General features: G+C 31.0%; 1 protein-coding gene and 1 pseudogene across 1 annotated transcript; one reads left to right on the forward strand and one right to left on the reverse strand.

Moving 5' to 3' along the window:
• Nucleotides 1-4,249: 4,249 nt before the first annotated feature.
• On the forward strand, nucleotides 4,250-6,548 carry LOC124835955 (PLASMODESMATA CALLOSE-BINDING PROTEIN 2-like). The gene is made up of 4 exons (XM_047311006.2): nucleotides 4,250-4,646; nucleotides 4,959-5,198; nucleotides 5,317-5,353; nucleotides 5,972-6,548. Exons 1-4 carry the CDS (start codon nucleotides 4,595-4,597, stop codon nucleotides 6,243-6,245), a joined length of 603 nt encoding a protein of 200 aa, XP_047166962.1. The 5' UTR covers nucleotides 4,250-4,594; the 3' UTR covers nucleotides 6,246-6,548.
• Nucleotides 6,549-11,834: 5,286 nt separating this feature from the next.
• Nucleotides 11,835-13,465, reverse strand: LOC148202918 (uncharacterized; annotated as a pseudogene).
• Nucleotides 13,466-18,464: the final 4,999 nt, after the last annotated feature.

Here is an 18,464-nt window from a genome sequence, read left to right on the forward strand (position 1 = left end):
GTGTATTGTTTGAATGATTAAGCTATGTGATGAGTGTGACATGTTGAACTAGGGTTAGGTTCCTAAATTGCATGAATTGGTCGTATGATGAAATGTGAGAATGTTGTCTGAATTGTATCCCAATTGGGATGAATTTATTTCATGTATGTTGTATTATTCGAATTTAGTGTATTTTGAACTTTGTATGTGATATTGGCTAAATTGGCAGGGTTGAAATAGCAAAATTTTTCATAATTATATTCTACAAAATTATGTTGACTAGTTGGGCGAGAAACTGTTTCGCTGGGTCACTCTAAAGCCAAAAAGTCACTCACTTGGTAGTCGTTGAGCGATGATATACTCATTGTGCTACTCCAAAGTCAAAGAAATCATTGACTTGACTGTCGCTAGACACGACATGTCTCCGCTGGACGAATTATGAGTGATTTAATCTTTGTGTGTTCTAGTGCTTGTTTGGCTAGACGAGATGTTTAATCACTAGACGAGTAAGCATTCAAACACTACTCACTAAACGAGTAGACAATCTTGTTGAGCAGGATTAGCAGGGTTGTTTAGTCTTCCATGTTCATTGTTTTGTATGTTTAATATGATTATTAAATAAATTATATGTATATGTGATTTGTATAAGGATGGTTGATACTAATTCAAGGAGATTAAGATTTGGTTTTATTAGTATACACATTAAATTGGGAGTAAATATGTTAGAGGTTATTATATCACTCTAATAATCATTCAAACTTAATAAAGTAAAATATGGTATGTGGTAAGAGTTGCAAGAGGTCTTAAGGGTTTTACCTTGACAAAAGATGTTAATAAATTAACCTTGTATATAGTAGGTTTTATAATTTTTTTTTTAAATTTACAATTTTATAATTTTAATTAACTTTAAAAGAATTTTATTAAATATTGTAAATCTTTAAAAGAAATGCTTATATAACAATACAAGACAACTTAACCGGAAAATCTAAATCTTAAAATTCAATTAAAAATTTTAAAATTTTAAAAATTCAATAAACCACCAAAATTTAAGAAAAAAAATCAATTGAAAGTTTCAAAATTTACATATACTCAAAACTTAATTAAACCATAATTATTTTTATTTAATATAAAAAATAGACCTATGAATATCTAACATGATAATATTTATATTCTATTAGTAATAATAAAATAAATGAGAAAATTTACATATATAGTAAAATATGATAAATGATATAGTTACAAAATACAAATTAAAACCTTAAATTTACTACGGACTTTTTATAATCAGCAATTAAAATTCACACAAATAATCATATATTAAGATAAAATCAGTATGCAAAACAATTATTTCAAGAAAATTAATGAGCTAACAAAGAATAATTCTATCAAAAAAGTTATAAGTTTGGCTATTGAGAAATAGGCTCAAATACTTCTTTTTCTTGTTTTTGTCGACTTTATTCAATAGATTACTTTTTTTAAATATTTAATGTGATCTTATTTTGATAAATATCTTCAATTCGGTTATTTTTAATAAATACGTCTAAATTGTTAACGAAATACGAACCGTGTATGTCACATATCAATTTGTAGTTTTTTTAATTTGTTTGAAATTTTTTATTAATTTTTAAAAAAATTCTTAATTTAGAAAAGGTTGTTCACGTGTTAAGTCAATATTATGTCATATGATAATGTTAGTGTCAAGTCAGTGTCAATGTCATGTGTCAACTGAGTATTAATGTCATGTGTTAACTAAGTATGTATTAGTGTCTTGTTTTAAATTCAATCCTAATTTTCATTAATTTTGTTTAATTTAGTCTAAAATTTCGTTAATTTTGTTCAATTCAGTCATAGTTTTAAATTTTAGAAGAAATTTTTTTCATTATTTTTAAAATTAGATGATTTTTTTAAATTAAAAGGTAAATTTTTTATTATTTTTAAAAGGTTTAATACATCATTTGGTCCCTAATTTTAGGGGTTTGGTTCAAAGTAATCCCTTTTAAAAAAGTTCAGTAAAATCCCATATTTCGTTAAAAAATGTTCAAGCCGGTCCTTTCCGGTCACACAGTTAAAAACATAACGGTGTAAATGCCACGTCACCATCTCCAGACAAATCCTAATTTCTCTCCAAGAAACCCTAGCCGCCGCATCATCACCGCCATCCTCGCCGGTAGCCGTCCTCTCCAACACATCATGCGCCACCACCAAAGCGTCTTTTCCCTTCTATTGCACCTCTATACCTTCGCATCTCACCTTCGTTCTCGCGCCACCACCCAATGCGATCCCTTGCTATGCCGCGACCACCAATCTTCACCATTTTCACCATCGCACCAGCCAAATCGTCGTCGCGCCAACAACACTGTCGTCCAATCTCCACCACAGAATCGTCCACCACTAACCACCAGCCAAATCGCCAGCTGCTACATATCGCGAATCGTCACTCTTCTACACCACTAATCGTGCCGCTGCTTGCCTCCACCTGCAACCACAATCAGACCTGCAAGCAAACCGTGGAGACCTAGGGTTTCTCGCGTTCTCGTTACATAGCTTTGGTGGTGGCGTGTGATGCGTTGGAGAGGACGGCTGCAGGCAAGGATGACGGTGACGGCGCTGGATGGTGCGACAGCTAGGGTTTCCTTGAGAGAAATTAGGATTTGTCGGGAGATGGTGATGATGACGTGGCATGAATTTTTATTTTTTAAATTAAAAAATCATTTAAGTCCATCTATTAACGTGTGCCACATGCTTATGAGATGCCACAATGTCATTTGCATTGTTATATTTTTAACGGCGTGAGTGGAAAAGACTGAATTAAACATTTTTTTAACGAAATATGGGGTCTTACTCAAACCCCTAAAAGTAGGGACCAAATGAGTATTAAACATTTTTAAAATTAGAAGGAAAATTCATTATTTTTAAAATTGGAAAGAGAATTCTTCATTATTTTTAGGGTTAAATATGTTTGTAGTCCCTAAACTATTGACCTTTCTGGTTTTCGTCCCTCTTCCAAAGTAAGGTACAATTTAGTCCTCAATCTTTAAAAAACGTTCGTTTTAGTCGAAAAAACGAACGTTTTGAGGACTAAAACGAGGACTAAAAACAAAATTTTGAGGACTAAAACGAACGTTTTTCTAAAGAATGAGGACCAAATTGTACCTTACTTTGGAAGAGGGACGAAAACCAGAAACGGCCAATAGTTTAGGGACTAAAAACATATTTAACCCTTATTTTTAAAATAAAAATAAAAATTCATCATTATTTTTAAAAATAGAAGTAAATTTCTTTATTATTTTTGAAATTATAAAAAAATCTTCATTATTATTAAAATTAGAAGGAAAATTTTAATTTACTTTTAAAATTAGAAGAAAAATTCTAATTTATTTTTTAAAATTATAACAAAAAAATTATAATTATAATTTTTTTTAAGATTAGAAGGAAAATTCTTTACTACTTTAAAATAGAAGAAAAATTCTTTATTATTTTTAAACCAACTCTCACAATATCTATTATATTTAAAAAAAATCAAATATAAATCCAAGAATTATATTTCAATAATATAGTTAGAGTCGATATAAAAATAATGAAAGAAATATTTAATAAAATTATGAATTAAATTTTGGTATGAAGAGTGAATGGAAGAAAATTAACCAAAAATTGTAAATAAATTGAATAAAATTAGCAAAAATTAAAACTGAATTCAATATAAGAGATTGATACATTGACACTGATGATATTAATACTTTACACAATATTAACTTAATAAGTAAAAAGCTTTTTAAAAAGAAATTAAATTTTTTTAAAAAGACACATAACACACTGTTCATCTTCCGTAACAATTTAAACGACGTATAAAAATGACCAAATTGAGTTTAATGTGCTCAAATCATAATATAATTGAGTTTAGTTTCATAATAATCTAATTCAATTTATACATTTAGGCTAAAAAAAGAAGTAAATAAAACTAGTTAAATAAAAAGAGGAAATGATAACAAGCTATGGTTTCTACAATAGAAGTTCCATCCCCCAAAAGGACTTGTAAACTAATGGGTGGTTCTAGTGCCAACACACAGCCAGAGAAAAAGATCTATGGGAATCTCCCTGCTAACTGGGCCCACAGGGAACTTCTCCATGCTCTCTCATTCACAGTGTCACCACCCCAGTTACCCTTGTCAATTTAGGACCGTTTGAAAATATACACAAAATTAATATACTTATAATAGATACATAAACATATATTATATATACACACACTGGAATAATAATGTAAGCATAACAAAATAATAAAAGCTTCAGCTTTGGTACAATTCTCCAGAACACACTCCTCAGGAGAATACATAAACTTATATTACTTAGTACTATATATTATTTTATTAATCTTTACGAAATACTTATGCACATAATGTTTTACTCATAAAGGTGCTTGAAAAGTGTACCAGACAGGCTCCCCCCACCTCACCTATTGTCCAGAAATCTCCATTCTTCAAAACTGCTTCCACTCTTCTGCTTTCCTCTCTCTTTTTTTTCTTCCCTTGGCCTCATACTGGAGTACCATCTGCTGTTCCCTCCAAATTCCATCACAGAAATTTCTCATATACCCTCTCAACATCCATCATCAATCATGACTCTTGTGATGTATTTTGTGCTTTTTCTTGCCTTCACTGGCCATTCAAGTAAGCTCCTGGATTTGCCTGTGTTTTTCTCAAGCTCAGTTCGGCATGTGGTTTAATGCTTTTTTTTTGTTTGTTTGTTTAATCATGATATATAAACTCTCAGATTTGTTCTCATGATTGCTATGTCTTACTGTTTTTTCTATTTTGGTTTTGTGATACAGCTTGAGATTTTGAGATGGATTTTGTTCAGGGACTTTTCTATTTTTGTTCTGCTTTACTGAAGACTGGAGCTTTTAAGGAAAGATGGGATTTTTAATGGACTAACTGTTCTTCTGTTTACATTTTTTGCAATTTGTTTTTGGTCACGAACAGGTGCTCTTTACTGTGTATGTAAAGATGGTGTGGGTGATCAAGCTCTTCAGAAAGCTATAGATTACGCATGTGGTGCAGGAGCTGATTGTTCCCCTATTCTTCAAAATGGAGCATGTTACCAACCTAACACTGTGAAGGATCACTGCAACTATGCTGTTAATAGCTATTTCCAGAGAAAGGGTCAGGCTCAGGGAAGCTGTGATTTTTCTGGTGCTGCCACCCAAAGCCAAAATCCACCTAGTAAGTGGCCACCACTTTCTAGTCACCTTCAAAAATTTTGGACTTTCTTGACAAAATTCCCTTCTTTTTTTTTTAATTCTTCTCTGTTTGTCGTTGTCCCTACCTCTTTGATCTGCAGCTTCAGCATCCACATGTGTATATCCTTCAAGCCCTGGGTATGTTCTTGATCATGGATCTTGCTGATTTGTTTAAATTAATCCACAATCATTCATTTATTCCTCTGAATTTCAAGTTCAATTTTTTATTTAATTTTTCCTAATGGCAAGATGGTGGTTGCTTGCATGCTGTATTAAACCAGTTTTTTCTTCCATTTACAGAACATGAAGAAAACCCTTCTTGCCCTTTTCTCTCTATGTTGAAGTTGCCTTTCATTAATCAAATTGCCTACTTTGGTGCCCTTAGATGGCTTTGGTTAGATTCAACTTCAATTATATCATTTGCAAAAGCAAAAGCAAACTGTTATTTTTTACACACTTTTTTGTTTACAGTAGCCAAAAGGCCATTTTTAGGGGTTCATGTAGCCACCTCCTGAATCAGATTTACTCAGAAGCCAATGACATCATGATGAACCCTTTTGAAACATTAGCTGTCATGATTATGATGTTCCACAATTTTTTTTGCCCACTTCATTCCCACTCATGATCCTAGATCCAAGATCATATAATATTCAATGAAAGTAATTCTATATTTGGTATATAGCTCACTAAACTATTAATATACTGTTATGGTCTGTGTGATGATCATAAGCTAATTTTTGTGGCTTCCATTTGCAGCAATGCAGGAACAGGCACCACAGGAACCCCAACAACCACTACACCAACAACAGGCACACCATCCACCTTGACTCCAACCACTCCCACCGGTACAGGCACCAGCACTGGTACAGGCAGCACCACCACAGGTAACCCTAATGTGTTTGGAATTAGTCCAACATCTTCAACTGGAACAAGCATCACTGATCCAAGCAAAGGAGTGGTTCACTTGAAGGACACACGCATGTTGCTGTTGTCCTTTGTTCTCACCTTTTTGGTAGTGTTAATGGTCTAAATGGAGCAGTTCTTGGAAAATCTTGGGGGCTTTGTGATTTGTGTGGATGAGATTTTGCAAATACAGAAGAAGGGTGTTCATGGAAGTTCGTCAGTTGGAATCATCCAGAAGCAGACCCCACTTTAGCCTCCTGTTTCTTGTTTTTGTTGTGTTCCTAAGAAAAAAAAAGTTAGGGAATTTGGTTCCTTTTCAGTGGTGAATATTTGATATGTGACTGCAAACGAGGTGGGACCTCTTCGGTTTCCTTTTGTATATTATTATATCTAATATCTATCGTCACTGAGAGAGCCACTATTTTTTTCATTTAATTGACCCTTGCTGATAATAACCTTGTATTATGTGTTTGATTTTTTTTCTCTTTTATGTTATCTTAATTTAAAGAAAAATTAAATTCTAGCTTATCATGACTTTAATTTTATATTATAGTTATATTAGCTATAGTGTGTATGTGTGTTTCTTTTTTAAATATTTATGAATTATTTAAATTTTAAAAACAGTAATTAAGAGAGTAAAATTAAAAAAGAAATTATATATAGTTTTTATATATATGTTTATATTTATAGAAAAATAAATTTTAGTTATTGAAATAAAAAATGTTAAAAGTAATATTTTGTAAATAACTTTTCTATTATGATTAATTATTTAAATTTGAAAACGTGGTTATTAAAATGATAAAAAAGTAAATAATTATTTTATAATGAGTAATTAGTAGAATTTAAAAGAGTAATTATTAAAATGATAAAATTGAAAAATAATTAAGAAAATAAAATGGAAAACTAAATTAGGAGGACATCACAAAAATGTACGTGTTTTTCTATATACAGATATAGAATAGATGCAGTTATAGATTACAGATGAACTCCTTTTTATATGATATAGATTATAGACTAGAGTTACATGAAATTGACAAGATTTTGATTAAAATTTCAAAAAATTATAAAATTGTATTAACTTGTAAGTTTAACTATTTTTTTATAAATAAAATCATATGAAGTTGGCATAATTGGTCTATTTTTGTAATTTTTTAAAACTTACTTTATTATAGTAAATTTGATAAAAAGAATTACATATATTTAATGTTTAGTCCGTGAGCTGGTTTGTCGTTTTCCATTGGACATTGATGATTTGGCACGGTTATCAATTTATGAACAATTCAGAAATTTGGAGTAGAATGTGGCGTGAGATTTAAGAATCAGACCCTTAGCATGTTAAACTTCAGCAAGAATTTGGATTTTGTGTTTCTGGTGGTCTTTCTTCACAACATATTCATTTATTATTTTAAATTATAGGATTAAATATGTTTTTAGTCCTTAAACTATTCACCGTTTCTGGTTTTCAAAACGTTCGTTTTAATCTTCGAAATTTTGGTTTTAGTTCTCATTTGTTACTAAGTGAGAATCAAATTGTACCTTACTTTGAAAGAGGAACGAAAACCAGAAACGACCAATAATTTAGAGACTAAAAACATATTTAACCCTAAATTATATTATTTAACTTAGCAGATAACTGGCATAATCGATATAGATAACTTAAACCTTTTAAAATAAAGAACGATTTATGTTCAACATGTAAATTGTTATTAATTTTTATTTTGTATTCAATCATTTCATTGGAGACAAAGATATTATGTGAGAGTTAGGTATGCTATTATACGTTGGATTACATATGTTTTTTCAAATTATTTTTAATAGTTGTGTTTTCATTTTAAAATAAATTGTAGTATTAAATACGTATTTGGATTTTAAATTTTCAAATGTACTTAGAATTCGTTCCTATTCTAAATTTTGTCAATGTTTGATTATTAAATTCTAAAAATAAATAGATATAAGTTGTGTTAATTTTTCTTTTACATATTAAATTACATTTGAGATATTTATCGTTTCATTTGTATCAATTTAAGTAAAATATTATTAATAAAAAATAAACCAATATCATTGGATTAGAATAATTATATTTATTTATTTTTAAAATTTAAAATAAAAGATATATAAAAATTTAAAATAAAAAAAAAATTCAATTTTACATCTATATTTGAGAACTATAAACATATTTATTTTTAAATTATATAATTTTTAGTTTATAAATAATATACGATTTTTTTTTGTATCAAAATATTTCATAATGTGGTGTGTTCTACATAATTTTTATTATCTACATTTTTTAGAGTGGAAAATTTTAATGCTGAAAAGAATGATTAAGCAATTCAACCTACACTGATAGGGACAGATAAAAAAAAAAGTTAACTCTAAATTATTCAAAGTAAAAACTTTCTTATTGGAAGATCCAATAAGAAGATTGATTAATGATAATATATGGAAAGTATAAAATATTTTTGTAAAAAAGATTATGATTTTTTTCATAATAGTTTTTTTTTATCATGTGTGGATATAATTTTATGTGTGGTTTTTTCGTATTTTTATTTTAATAAAATCTTCGTATATGGTAGCACATTAACCTTATTTGGATTTTTAAAAATAAATAAGTACATTTTTAAATTGACAAATAAAACACAATATTTAAATAATTTAGGAATAAAAAATATTCAACTCTTATATGAATATTTATATATTCAATTTTGGAATAAAACTAGCTTAGAAATAAGAAATATTGAACTCTTATATGTTTCATTGTCTTATTTTCACTCCAAACATGCATTTTGTGTAACATCCCTATTATATAATAACAATTATTACATAATAAAGACGTCAACATTCCAATAAAGAGAACAGTCGGATCATGACGTGTAATTAAATGTGAAATTACAGTCATCAAGAAATAAAAGGAACTGAAATTTAAACTTCAACAGTTTATAGATTCGAACACTACATGTGTTCAGATGGGAAACTCCTAAGAAGACTACTCTGCAACCTTAGTATCCTCCAGCTCTTACTCCAAAGGGATTTCCTCAACAACGTCTGCTCCCATCCAAGTGGATGATCATCGCCAGAGAAACATACCCAAACAGCACACAACACAAACAATGCAAGGGTGAGCTAGATATATAAAAAAAAACATGTTATATCAATATCACAGTTAACTCATGGTGTCATACATAGATTTATATAAAAGAACAATTATAGCATGCTCATTGAACCACGACTCACACATCTTTACACTCGCATAGTTCTGCTGGCACTTTCCAACACTATGCAAGGTAAATCCACACATATGACTCATCCGGATTTGTATAACTGTCGAACCAACAGTCGTCTTTGCACTCGCATAGTCTGTTGGTCTTTCTCCAACACTAGCAAGGTAAATCCCCAACCTGCCTATCTCTGCCATCAAAGGCTATAGACGAGGACCTCCCTCTACTCTCACCACTGACACTGTTCTTCTCTATGTGAGCATGAACAATGCTTTGAGTGTAGGGATAGACAGACCGATCCTAGGTTCACTACAGTTATACTCAACAACCACAACATTACATAGTCATCTCTCCCTGAGATGTCCAATTCATACTCACATACATCATTATAGTTCACAACCATGTTCAGATGCATAATTCAAATGCAATAAAATTCAATCATTTTAGAAATCATACAAACTGAATATATCACAAAATAAATTAACAGTACATAATCTGTTCAATAGGATTTAAGTTAAAAACTTGTCGAGTAGACTTCCAGAAAGAGAGGTGCGTCACAATGGACAACTTAAGTACCAAATCTTTCCTTAGCCAAAGCGTTCCTCAACTAGTTTTTAACAAATTTCTTATTTACAGATTTAAAACAACAGCATATAATATTAACACCGAAATTTAATATAGATTTCAAAAAATAGAAATTAAGCAATATTAAGATCCCTGAGAAGATACGAAATTAATATCTCTAAATCTGTAACTCCGATTTCAAATCTGAATGGTCACAATAATTCACTATTTGTTATAAACTACATATTAAAATTTCAGGTTGATCCAACGGTTAACTAGATAGATATTGAGGTTTTACCGAGGTAACTCAAGTGCAGAATTTTAAGTGGTTTTCAATTATACTCAAAATGCGAAACTAATTTCCCTAAGCACAAACATTTAATTACAAATCTGAACGGTCAAAATGACTTAATATGTCTTATGAATTACATACTAAATTTTGGGCTCAATCTAACGGTAAATAAAATATATATGAAATTTTTACCATAATAACTTAAGAACAGAAATATAGTGTTCATCAGATTTTTCAAAACTTAAAAATTATTTTCTCAAAACATAGACTTTTAATTTATAATCCGATCGGTCAAAGTGTATTAATATATCTTAGGAATCATATATAAAATTTTCAAGTTGATCTAACGGTCAAATAAATCGTAATATATATTTTACCGAGATGACTCAGTAACAGATCTACAGGGGTAATTAATTTACTCAAACATGCAGGATTTATTTCTCTAAGTAGAGACTTCTAATTACAAATCCCAACGGTCAAAGTGAATAAATAGGTTTTAGGATTCATATATTAAAATTTTAGCTAAATCCAACGGTCAAAATAATTAAAAGAAAAGTTTTACCATACTAACTCGAAAATAAGAAAATTATAATCATGAAAACTAAATTTATGTAAGTGAATAGATAACTACCATTACCAAAATTTTAACATACTCATAACTCATATTCATTATCATAACATGGATAAAAAATCATATACAAGAAAAAAGATTAGCTCCCCTTACCTTTATTCCAGACTTAATCTCCTGCTCCGAATTTGTTTCCCTGAAACCCTTCAGAACCTCTACTCTTCTTGCAACTAAAAATTTCTCCCTAACTCTTTCTTCTCTATTTCTCAAGCTCTCACTTGATTCCTCTTTTCTTGGTGCAAAATAACCTTCCCTCCTATGGCTATTTATAGGTAAAAAATTTACTATTCATTAATATTTTAATATTATTTATTATTTTAATATTATTTAAAAATAATATTTCAATCATTTTCTCACCAAATCTGATCCTAATTTCTACCTACTACTTTCTTCCATGCTAAGGAATCTTAATGCTGAAAATTTATTTTTACTATTTACTTTTTACTATTTACTATTTACTTTTTACTATTTACTATTTACTTTTTACTAAAAAAATTTACTAAATAAGTTACCAAAAATTTGAACCTCTCCTTCTAAAATTACTATAATTTTATATCCAAAATTTACATTTTTCTATCCATTAAAATTATTATTACTAATAAAATACTAAAATTTACTACTATAAATATTTTCTTTTTTTTTTTTCATGGGTCTTACATTCTCCCCAACAACAAAAATTTTCGTCCTCGAAAATTGCGCTTACCCGAACAAGTCGAGGTAAGTTACTCCCACCTCGCCTCTAACTTCCAGGTAGAGTCGCTTGTTCTACCATCCTAGATGACCTTGACTTGTTTGACAGTTCGTCCTCAATCCTTACTGGTTGAACTTGAACCAACAAATCTTCTCCGACTTGCACACCCTTAACTTCAAGCACTGTCCTAAGGTAATCTTCATGCTCACGTGGAGGCGGTAAACCAGAAATTTTCTTCAGGAGAATATCTAAGAAGTCCTTCACAACCGTGAGGTTTACATTATGATTCTCCTACGCCGCATGGTCCGAAACTTGAGTCGCTTCCATAGGTGATAACACTAAGAAGCAACTATCATCTTCCAAGAGGTCTTGCCTCACGACGTCGATCGACAAAGACATATCTTGGTCTTCATCCGGAAACGACATCTCCTTATCATCGTAGTCGACGAGGGTGCGATTGGCGGATAGTCGATCCATTCCCAAGATTACTTCTAATCCTTGCAAAGGTAAACTGATGAGGTTTACCTTGACCCGACTTCCTTCTACGACCATCGGACAACGGACACACACAGAAAACGTCCCAATTAATCCTGATGCTGGTGTAGACACCAACAGATCAACGTCTAACTCTTCTATAGACATACCCAACTTTTCAACACATGCCTTCGCTATGAAGGAGTGTGTTGCCCCCAAATCAAAAAGCACAACACAGGTAAAACAAGAAGTAAACAAATACCGATGAAGATGTTACCTGAGTTGACTGCCTCTGATCCAACCATGGCATACACTTTTCCCATCGTCTGAGGTCTGTCACCTCCCCTGGGTGGAGGCAAACCAGTCCTCTGTGCCTGAGACCCTGATCCTACTGCAGAAGTACACTCTGTAGCAAAGTGTCCCTCTTTCCCGCACTTGAAACACTTCACTGTTCTACTTCTCATCGGACAGTTGCTCCGGTAATGAGGTCCTCCACAGGTGAAACATCTAACGGTGCCGGACGGCTTGGCTGGTCCTGACTGCACCGATGGTGGATAGGATGAACCCTTAAACCCAGAAGAAAAGGATGGTCTAGCGTAAGGGGTCTTCTTAGTGCTAAACCCGTCACGAGATCCAGATGATCCCTTATTCCTAGCAGGCTGATTCTGATGTCCCTCAGATTCCCCCTTCGTCTTCTCTAGATCACGGGACATCTCCACCAATGTAGGGAATTCTCTGATACGTAACCCCTTCACTAGCAACTTGATATCGCTCTTCAAGCCATTCTCAAACTTTCTGCATTGTCATTCTTCATCCACTGCCATAGTGTTGAAGCGAAGTAAATGCTTGAAGCGATCTGCATACTCTGACACTGATTTGTTGCCTTGCACCAATTCTAGGAATTCTACTTCCTTTGCAAATCTCACACTGTCTGGGAAGTACTCAGTGTAAAATTTAGTCCTAAACAATTCCCAAGTAATAGAAGTCTCATTCCTTTCAAGAATCATCTTCATGCTGTTCCACCAATGGCCAGCTTCTCCGGTAAGCAGATATTGAGTATAGGCTAATTTCTTCTCATCAGGACATCCCTTGGCTTCGAATATCCTCTCCATGTCTCCAAACCAGTGATCAGCTTCATCAGGGCTGCACTTTCCAGTGAATCTTGCTGGGCGATGTTGGAGAAAGCTCTCCAAACTCCACTCTTGCGCAGGAATAACAACGGAAGAAACACTTGGAGGAGTCCTAGCACTAGTCATCAATTCCATGAACTCCCTTTGAGTGTTCTCGGAAGACACTCTCGCGTTCTCTGTCGATACCCTTGCGGCTTCAAGATTTTGTAATGCAAAGGTATTCTGTTGAACCAACGCAGTATTCTGCTGTTGCAACGCCTGGAGCACCGCATTCAGCATCTGATTAGAGTCAGGTTGATCGACTCGCGGAGGAGAACGATGAGGAGACGTAGGTGCCATCTTCTGTTCACACAGAAAGAAAGACCATTAGTCTGACTCAAACTAATACAACTTCCTACACGAGACCAGGGTACGCAATCACAAACGAAGCACACCAACAACCTACAGGTTTCTAAGGAAGGAACTGCTCTGATACCATTAATGTAACATCCCTATTATATAATAACAATTATTACATAATAAAGACGTCAACATTCCAATAAAGAGAACAGTCGGATCATGACGTGTAATTAAATGTGAAATTACAGTCATCAAGAAATAAAAGGAACTGAAATTTAAACTTCAACAGTTTATAGATTCGAACACTACATGTGTTCAGATGGGAAACTCCTAAGAAGACTACTCTGCAACCTTAGTATCCTCCAGCTCTTACTCCAAAGGGATTTCCTCAACAACGTCTGCTCCCATCCAAGTGGATGATCATCGCCAGAGAAACATACCCAAACAGCACACAACACAAACAATGCAAGGGTGAGCTAGATATATAAAAAAAAACATGTTATATCAATATCACAGTTAACTCATGGTGTCATACATAGATTTATATAAAAGAACAATTATAGCATGCTCATTGAACCACGACTCACACATCTTTACACTCGCATAGTTCTGCTGGCACTTTCCAACACTATGCAAGGTAAATCCACACATATGACTCATCCGGATTTGTATAACTGTCGAACCAACAGTCGTCTTTGCACTCGCATAGTCTGTTGGTCTTTCTCCAACACTAGCAAGGTAAATCCCCAACCTGCCTATCTCTGCCATCAAAGGCTATAGACGAGGACCTCCCTCTACTCTCACCACTGACACTGTTCTTCTCTATGTGAGCATGAACAATGCTTTGAGTGTAGGGATAGACAGACCGATCCTAGGTTCACTACAGTTATACTCAACAACCACAACATTACATAGTCATCTCTCCCTGAGATGTCCAATTCATACTCACATACATCATTATAGTTCACAACCATGTTCAGATGCATAATTCAAATGCAATAAAATTCAATCATTTTAGAAATCATACAAACTGAATATATCACAAAATAAATTAACAGTACATAATCTGTTCAATAGGATTTAAGTTAAAAACTTGTCGAGTAGACTTCCAGAAAGAGAGGTGCGTCACAATGGACAACTTAAGTACCAAATCTTTCCTTAGCCAAAGCGTTCCTCAACTAGTTTTTAACAAATTTCTTATTTACAGATTTAAAACAACAGCATATAATATTAACACCGAAATTTAATATAGATTTCAAAAAATAGAAATTAAGCAATATTAAGATCCCTGAGAAGATACGAAATTAATATCTCTAAATCTGTAACTCCGATTTCAAATCTGAATGGTCACAATAATTCACTATTTGTTATAAACTACATATTAAAATTTCAGGTTGATCCAACGGTTAACTAGATAGATATTGAGGTTTTACCGAGGTAACTCAAGTGCAGAATTTTAAGTGGTTTTCAATTATACTCAAAATGCGAAACTAATTTCCCTAAGCACAAACATTTAATTACAAATCTGAACGGTCAAAATGACTTAATATGTCTTATGAATTACATACTAAATTTTGGGCTCAATCTAACGGTAAATAAAATATATATGAAATTTTTACCATAATAACTTAAGAACAGAAATATAGTGTTCATCAGATTTTTCAAAACTTAAAAATTATTTTCTCAAAACATAGACTTTTAATTTATAATCCGATCGGTCAAAGTGTATTAATATATCTTAGGAATCATATATAAAATTTTCAAGTTGATCTAACGGTCAAATAAATCGTAATATATATTTTACCGAGATGACTCAGTAACAGATCTACAGGGGTAATTAATTTACTCAAACATGCAGGATTTATTTCTCTAAGTAGAGACTTCTAATTACAAATCCCAACGGTCAAAGTGAAGAAATAGGTTTTAGGATTCATATATTAAAATTTTAGCTAAATCCAACGGTCAAAATAATTAAAAGAAAAGTTTTACCATACTAACTCGAAAATAAGAAAATTATAATCATGAAAACTAAATTTATGTAAGTGAATAGATAACTACCATTACCAAAATTTTAACATACTCATAACTCATATTCATTATCATAACATGGATAAAAAATCATATACAAGAAAAAAGATTAGCTCCCCTTACCTTTATTCCAGACTTAATCTCCTGCTCCGAATTTGTTTCCCTGAAACCCTTCAGAACCTCTACTCTTCTTGCAACTAAAAATTTCTCCCTAACTCTTTCTTCTCTATTTCTCAAGCTCTCACTTGATTCCTCTTTTCTTGGTGCAAAATAACCTTCCCTCCTATGGCTATTTATAGGTAAAAAATTTACTATTCATTAATATTTTAATATTATTTATTATTTTAATATTATTTAAAAATAATATTTCAATCATTTTCTCACCAAATCTGATCCTAATTTCTACCTACTACTTTCTTCCATGCTAAGGAATCTTAATGCTGAAAATTTATTTTTACTATTTACTTTTTACTATTTACTATTTACTTTTTACTATTTACTATTTACTTTTTACTAAAAAAATTTACTAAATAAGTTACCAAAAATTTGAACCTCTCCTTCTAAAATTACTATAATTTTATATCCAAAATTTACATTTTTCTATCCATTAAAATTATTATTACTAATAAAATACTAAAATTTACTACTATAAATATTTTCTTTTTTTTTTTCATGGGTCTTACATTTTGTGCTACTTGTTCATCTCTGTTATACAAAAGGCTCCAATGGAGTGAAATTGCTTGAGGGAAAAGTGAAGTTGATCGAAGCATGGAACAACAATAGCAGATAATTTGAAGTTTAATCTTTCACCTTCTTTTTCTCCAAATGAGTTAGTTTTTGAGCATTGATGATAATGAGGACCACTTTTGTGATGATGATGATGATGTCAACTTCCACCGAATGACTGAATGAGAAAATGAATAATTGCTTGACCGACATATATGTTGGAAATAAATAATGGTGCATTCCTTTTGTAGAGAATCAAAACATACAAAATGGGAATCAATACCATCTAATATATTCTCTAATATATTATCCATATTAGTTATTAATCATCATGTTAAAGATAACTTTCTTCTACTTTATTTTGTAATTTTCTATTAATTTCAATCCACAAGAGAGTATTTAAAAGGGTGTTTGGATTTGTTTTACATGAAAAAAAATAGATGTTTCTATTTTCTCCAACTTAAAATGACTATTAATTATAAGTTATTTTATTTAGATTATCCATCTCTACCATTTATTTAGATAAAGTGTCACACTACTTGAATAATTTTGTATAAAATAGTAAAATGCATTTTGGCAATCAATTCTAAAAAAAATATATTTGTGTTTATTTTAAAAGAATGTGACATGATTTATAGGGAATCTATATAGTTTTTTTTTTTTAATTAAGTGGGAGAAGATCCAAAATGATAAAAAGTAGAATATGAATGCAATGGGAATTAGTAAAGTGAGAATTAAATGCAATAGTAGCGATCTATAGTTGTTATTAAATATAAAAAAATTAATTGTTTGTGGACATTAAAAAGTCGAGAGAATAGGGAATTACAAGTTATTGTTTCTGAACATTAAAAAGTAGAGAGAATAGGGAATTAATTAAGAGTTTAGTATGATTATGGTTTTTAAAGATTAATTTATAAATTAAGATTTAATTAGTAGGAAATTAATTAAGAGTTTAGTAGGATTAACATTTCAGGCAAGGATTTATTACATACTTAACTAAAACAATATCAAAGATAAAGAAATTGCTTACATCGCAATCAAACCACAAATGACAATTCAAATATAAAATTAAACATATGATCAACATTTTCAACACTTATATAATCATTAACATAGTACAATGTGATCGAAAGTATAAAGTCTTCAAGTTTAAACACATTAAGTCTTTAAATTTCAAACTTCTATTTTAACAAATGTAACTTGTGGCGACTAATCTTATACTTTATCACCCATCTTTCCATACTTATTGAATGTATGGCTAATTAATATCTTTCAAAAAATTGAATATTAAAACAATTCTATTATTTATTTTCATTCGAATAATCAATTATATAAAGTAAATTTTATGAGAATAAAATTATCATTTAGAAAAATGTAAAGTTTAAATTTTTGAAAAAAAATAGACATAAATTAAACTTTAAATTTAAAATTTTAAAATTCAAATTAAAAGAAGAAACCTAGAAAAAAGAACAAATTAAAAGATTTAACATTTAACTTCGAAGAAATAAGTGCAAATACTTAAATAAGCAATTGGAAAAGAGAAAAAGTAGACTTGAAAAACTTGAATACTTGATAAGATTTAGTAAAGAGAGACATAAACATTAGTTTTTCATTGTTCTTTCTCATTTTGGCTTGGTGTTACAAAATTATCACTATTTGATGTCCACCATGTTGTCGGGAACCCTTAATAATTATTTTTAAACAACTGTCTTTTTGTTTTCAACAATAGTCAATATCTTTAAGCAAGTTATTAAAAGCCTCATATTCAAGCTCATTATTTAAACACAACAAGTCTTACCTAAACAATAAATTAAGAAAATATTAGTGGGAAATGTGATTATTATTCTGGTAAAGATTTAGAAAATGATATTTTAAAAGCGATAGTAGTTTAAAAATAGTGATATTCGATTATTTTAATATAAATAGTTTCGTTAATAAACGAGTTTCATTATTTTAAAACACATTATATTTTTAGAAACTACTTTTCTAGAGTTCTCTGACTTCTCTCTAAAAGTTTTTCCTCCTTACTCGTCTAATTGAAGAACCGAGATCGTAGGATTGATCCTTGCAACGAGCTCTTCAATATGGATCGATCAGTTTCTCCGTTTGAGTAAATTGAGTTTCCAACCCCTTTTCCTTAGTCTTTTCTTGTACCTGTTGCATGTAGGCTCTACTTAGTTTGCATGCGTCCTTTGAGTTTCTAATTTGAGTCTTTGTTGATTAGTGGTTCTAACAGTATACTCTGATTGTGTTTTTGTG

Source organism: Vigna umbellata, chromosome 3, assembly GCF_029865625.1.
Source record: "Vigna umbellata cultivar VRB3 chromosome 3, Vumbellata_1.0, whole genome shotgun sequence".
NCBI classification, from domain to species: domain Eukaryota; kingdom Viridiplantae; phylum Streptophyta; class Magnoliopsida; order Fabales; family Fabaceae; genus Vigna; species Vigna umbellata.

Excerpts from the sequence above, each read along its gene's own strand:
- LOC124835955 (XM_047311006.2), top strand. The coding sequence starts at position 4,595 with ATGACTCTTGTGATGTATTTTGTGCTTTTTCTTGCCTTCACTGGCCAT. Across the intron at positions 4,647-4,958 it reads TGCCTTCACTGGCCATTCAA|GTGCTCTTTACTGTGTATGT; the intron begins GTAAGCTCCTGG and ends GGTCACGAACAG. Across the intron at positions 5,354-5,971 it reads GTATATCCTTCAAGCCCTGG|CAATGCAGGAACAGGCACCA; the intron begins GTATGTTCTTGA and ends TTCCATTTGCAG.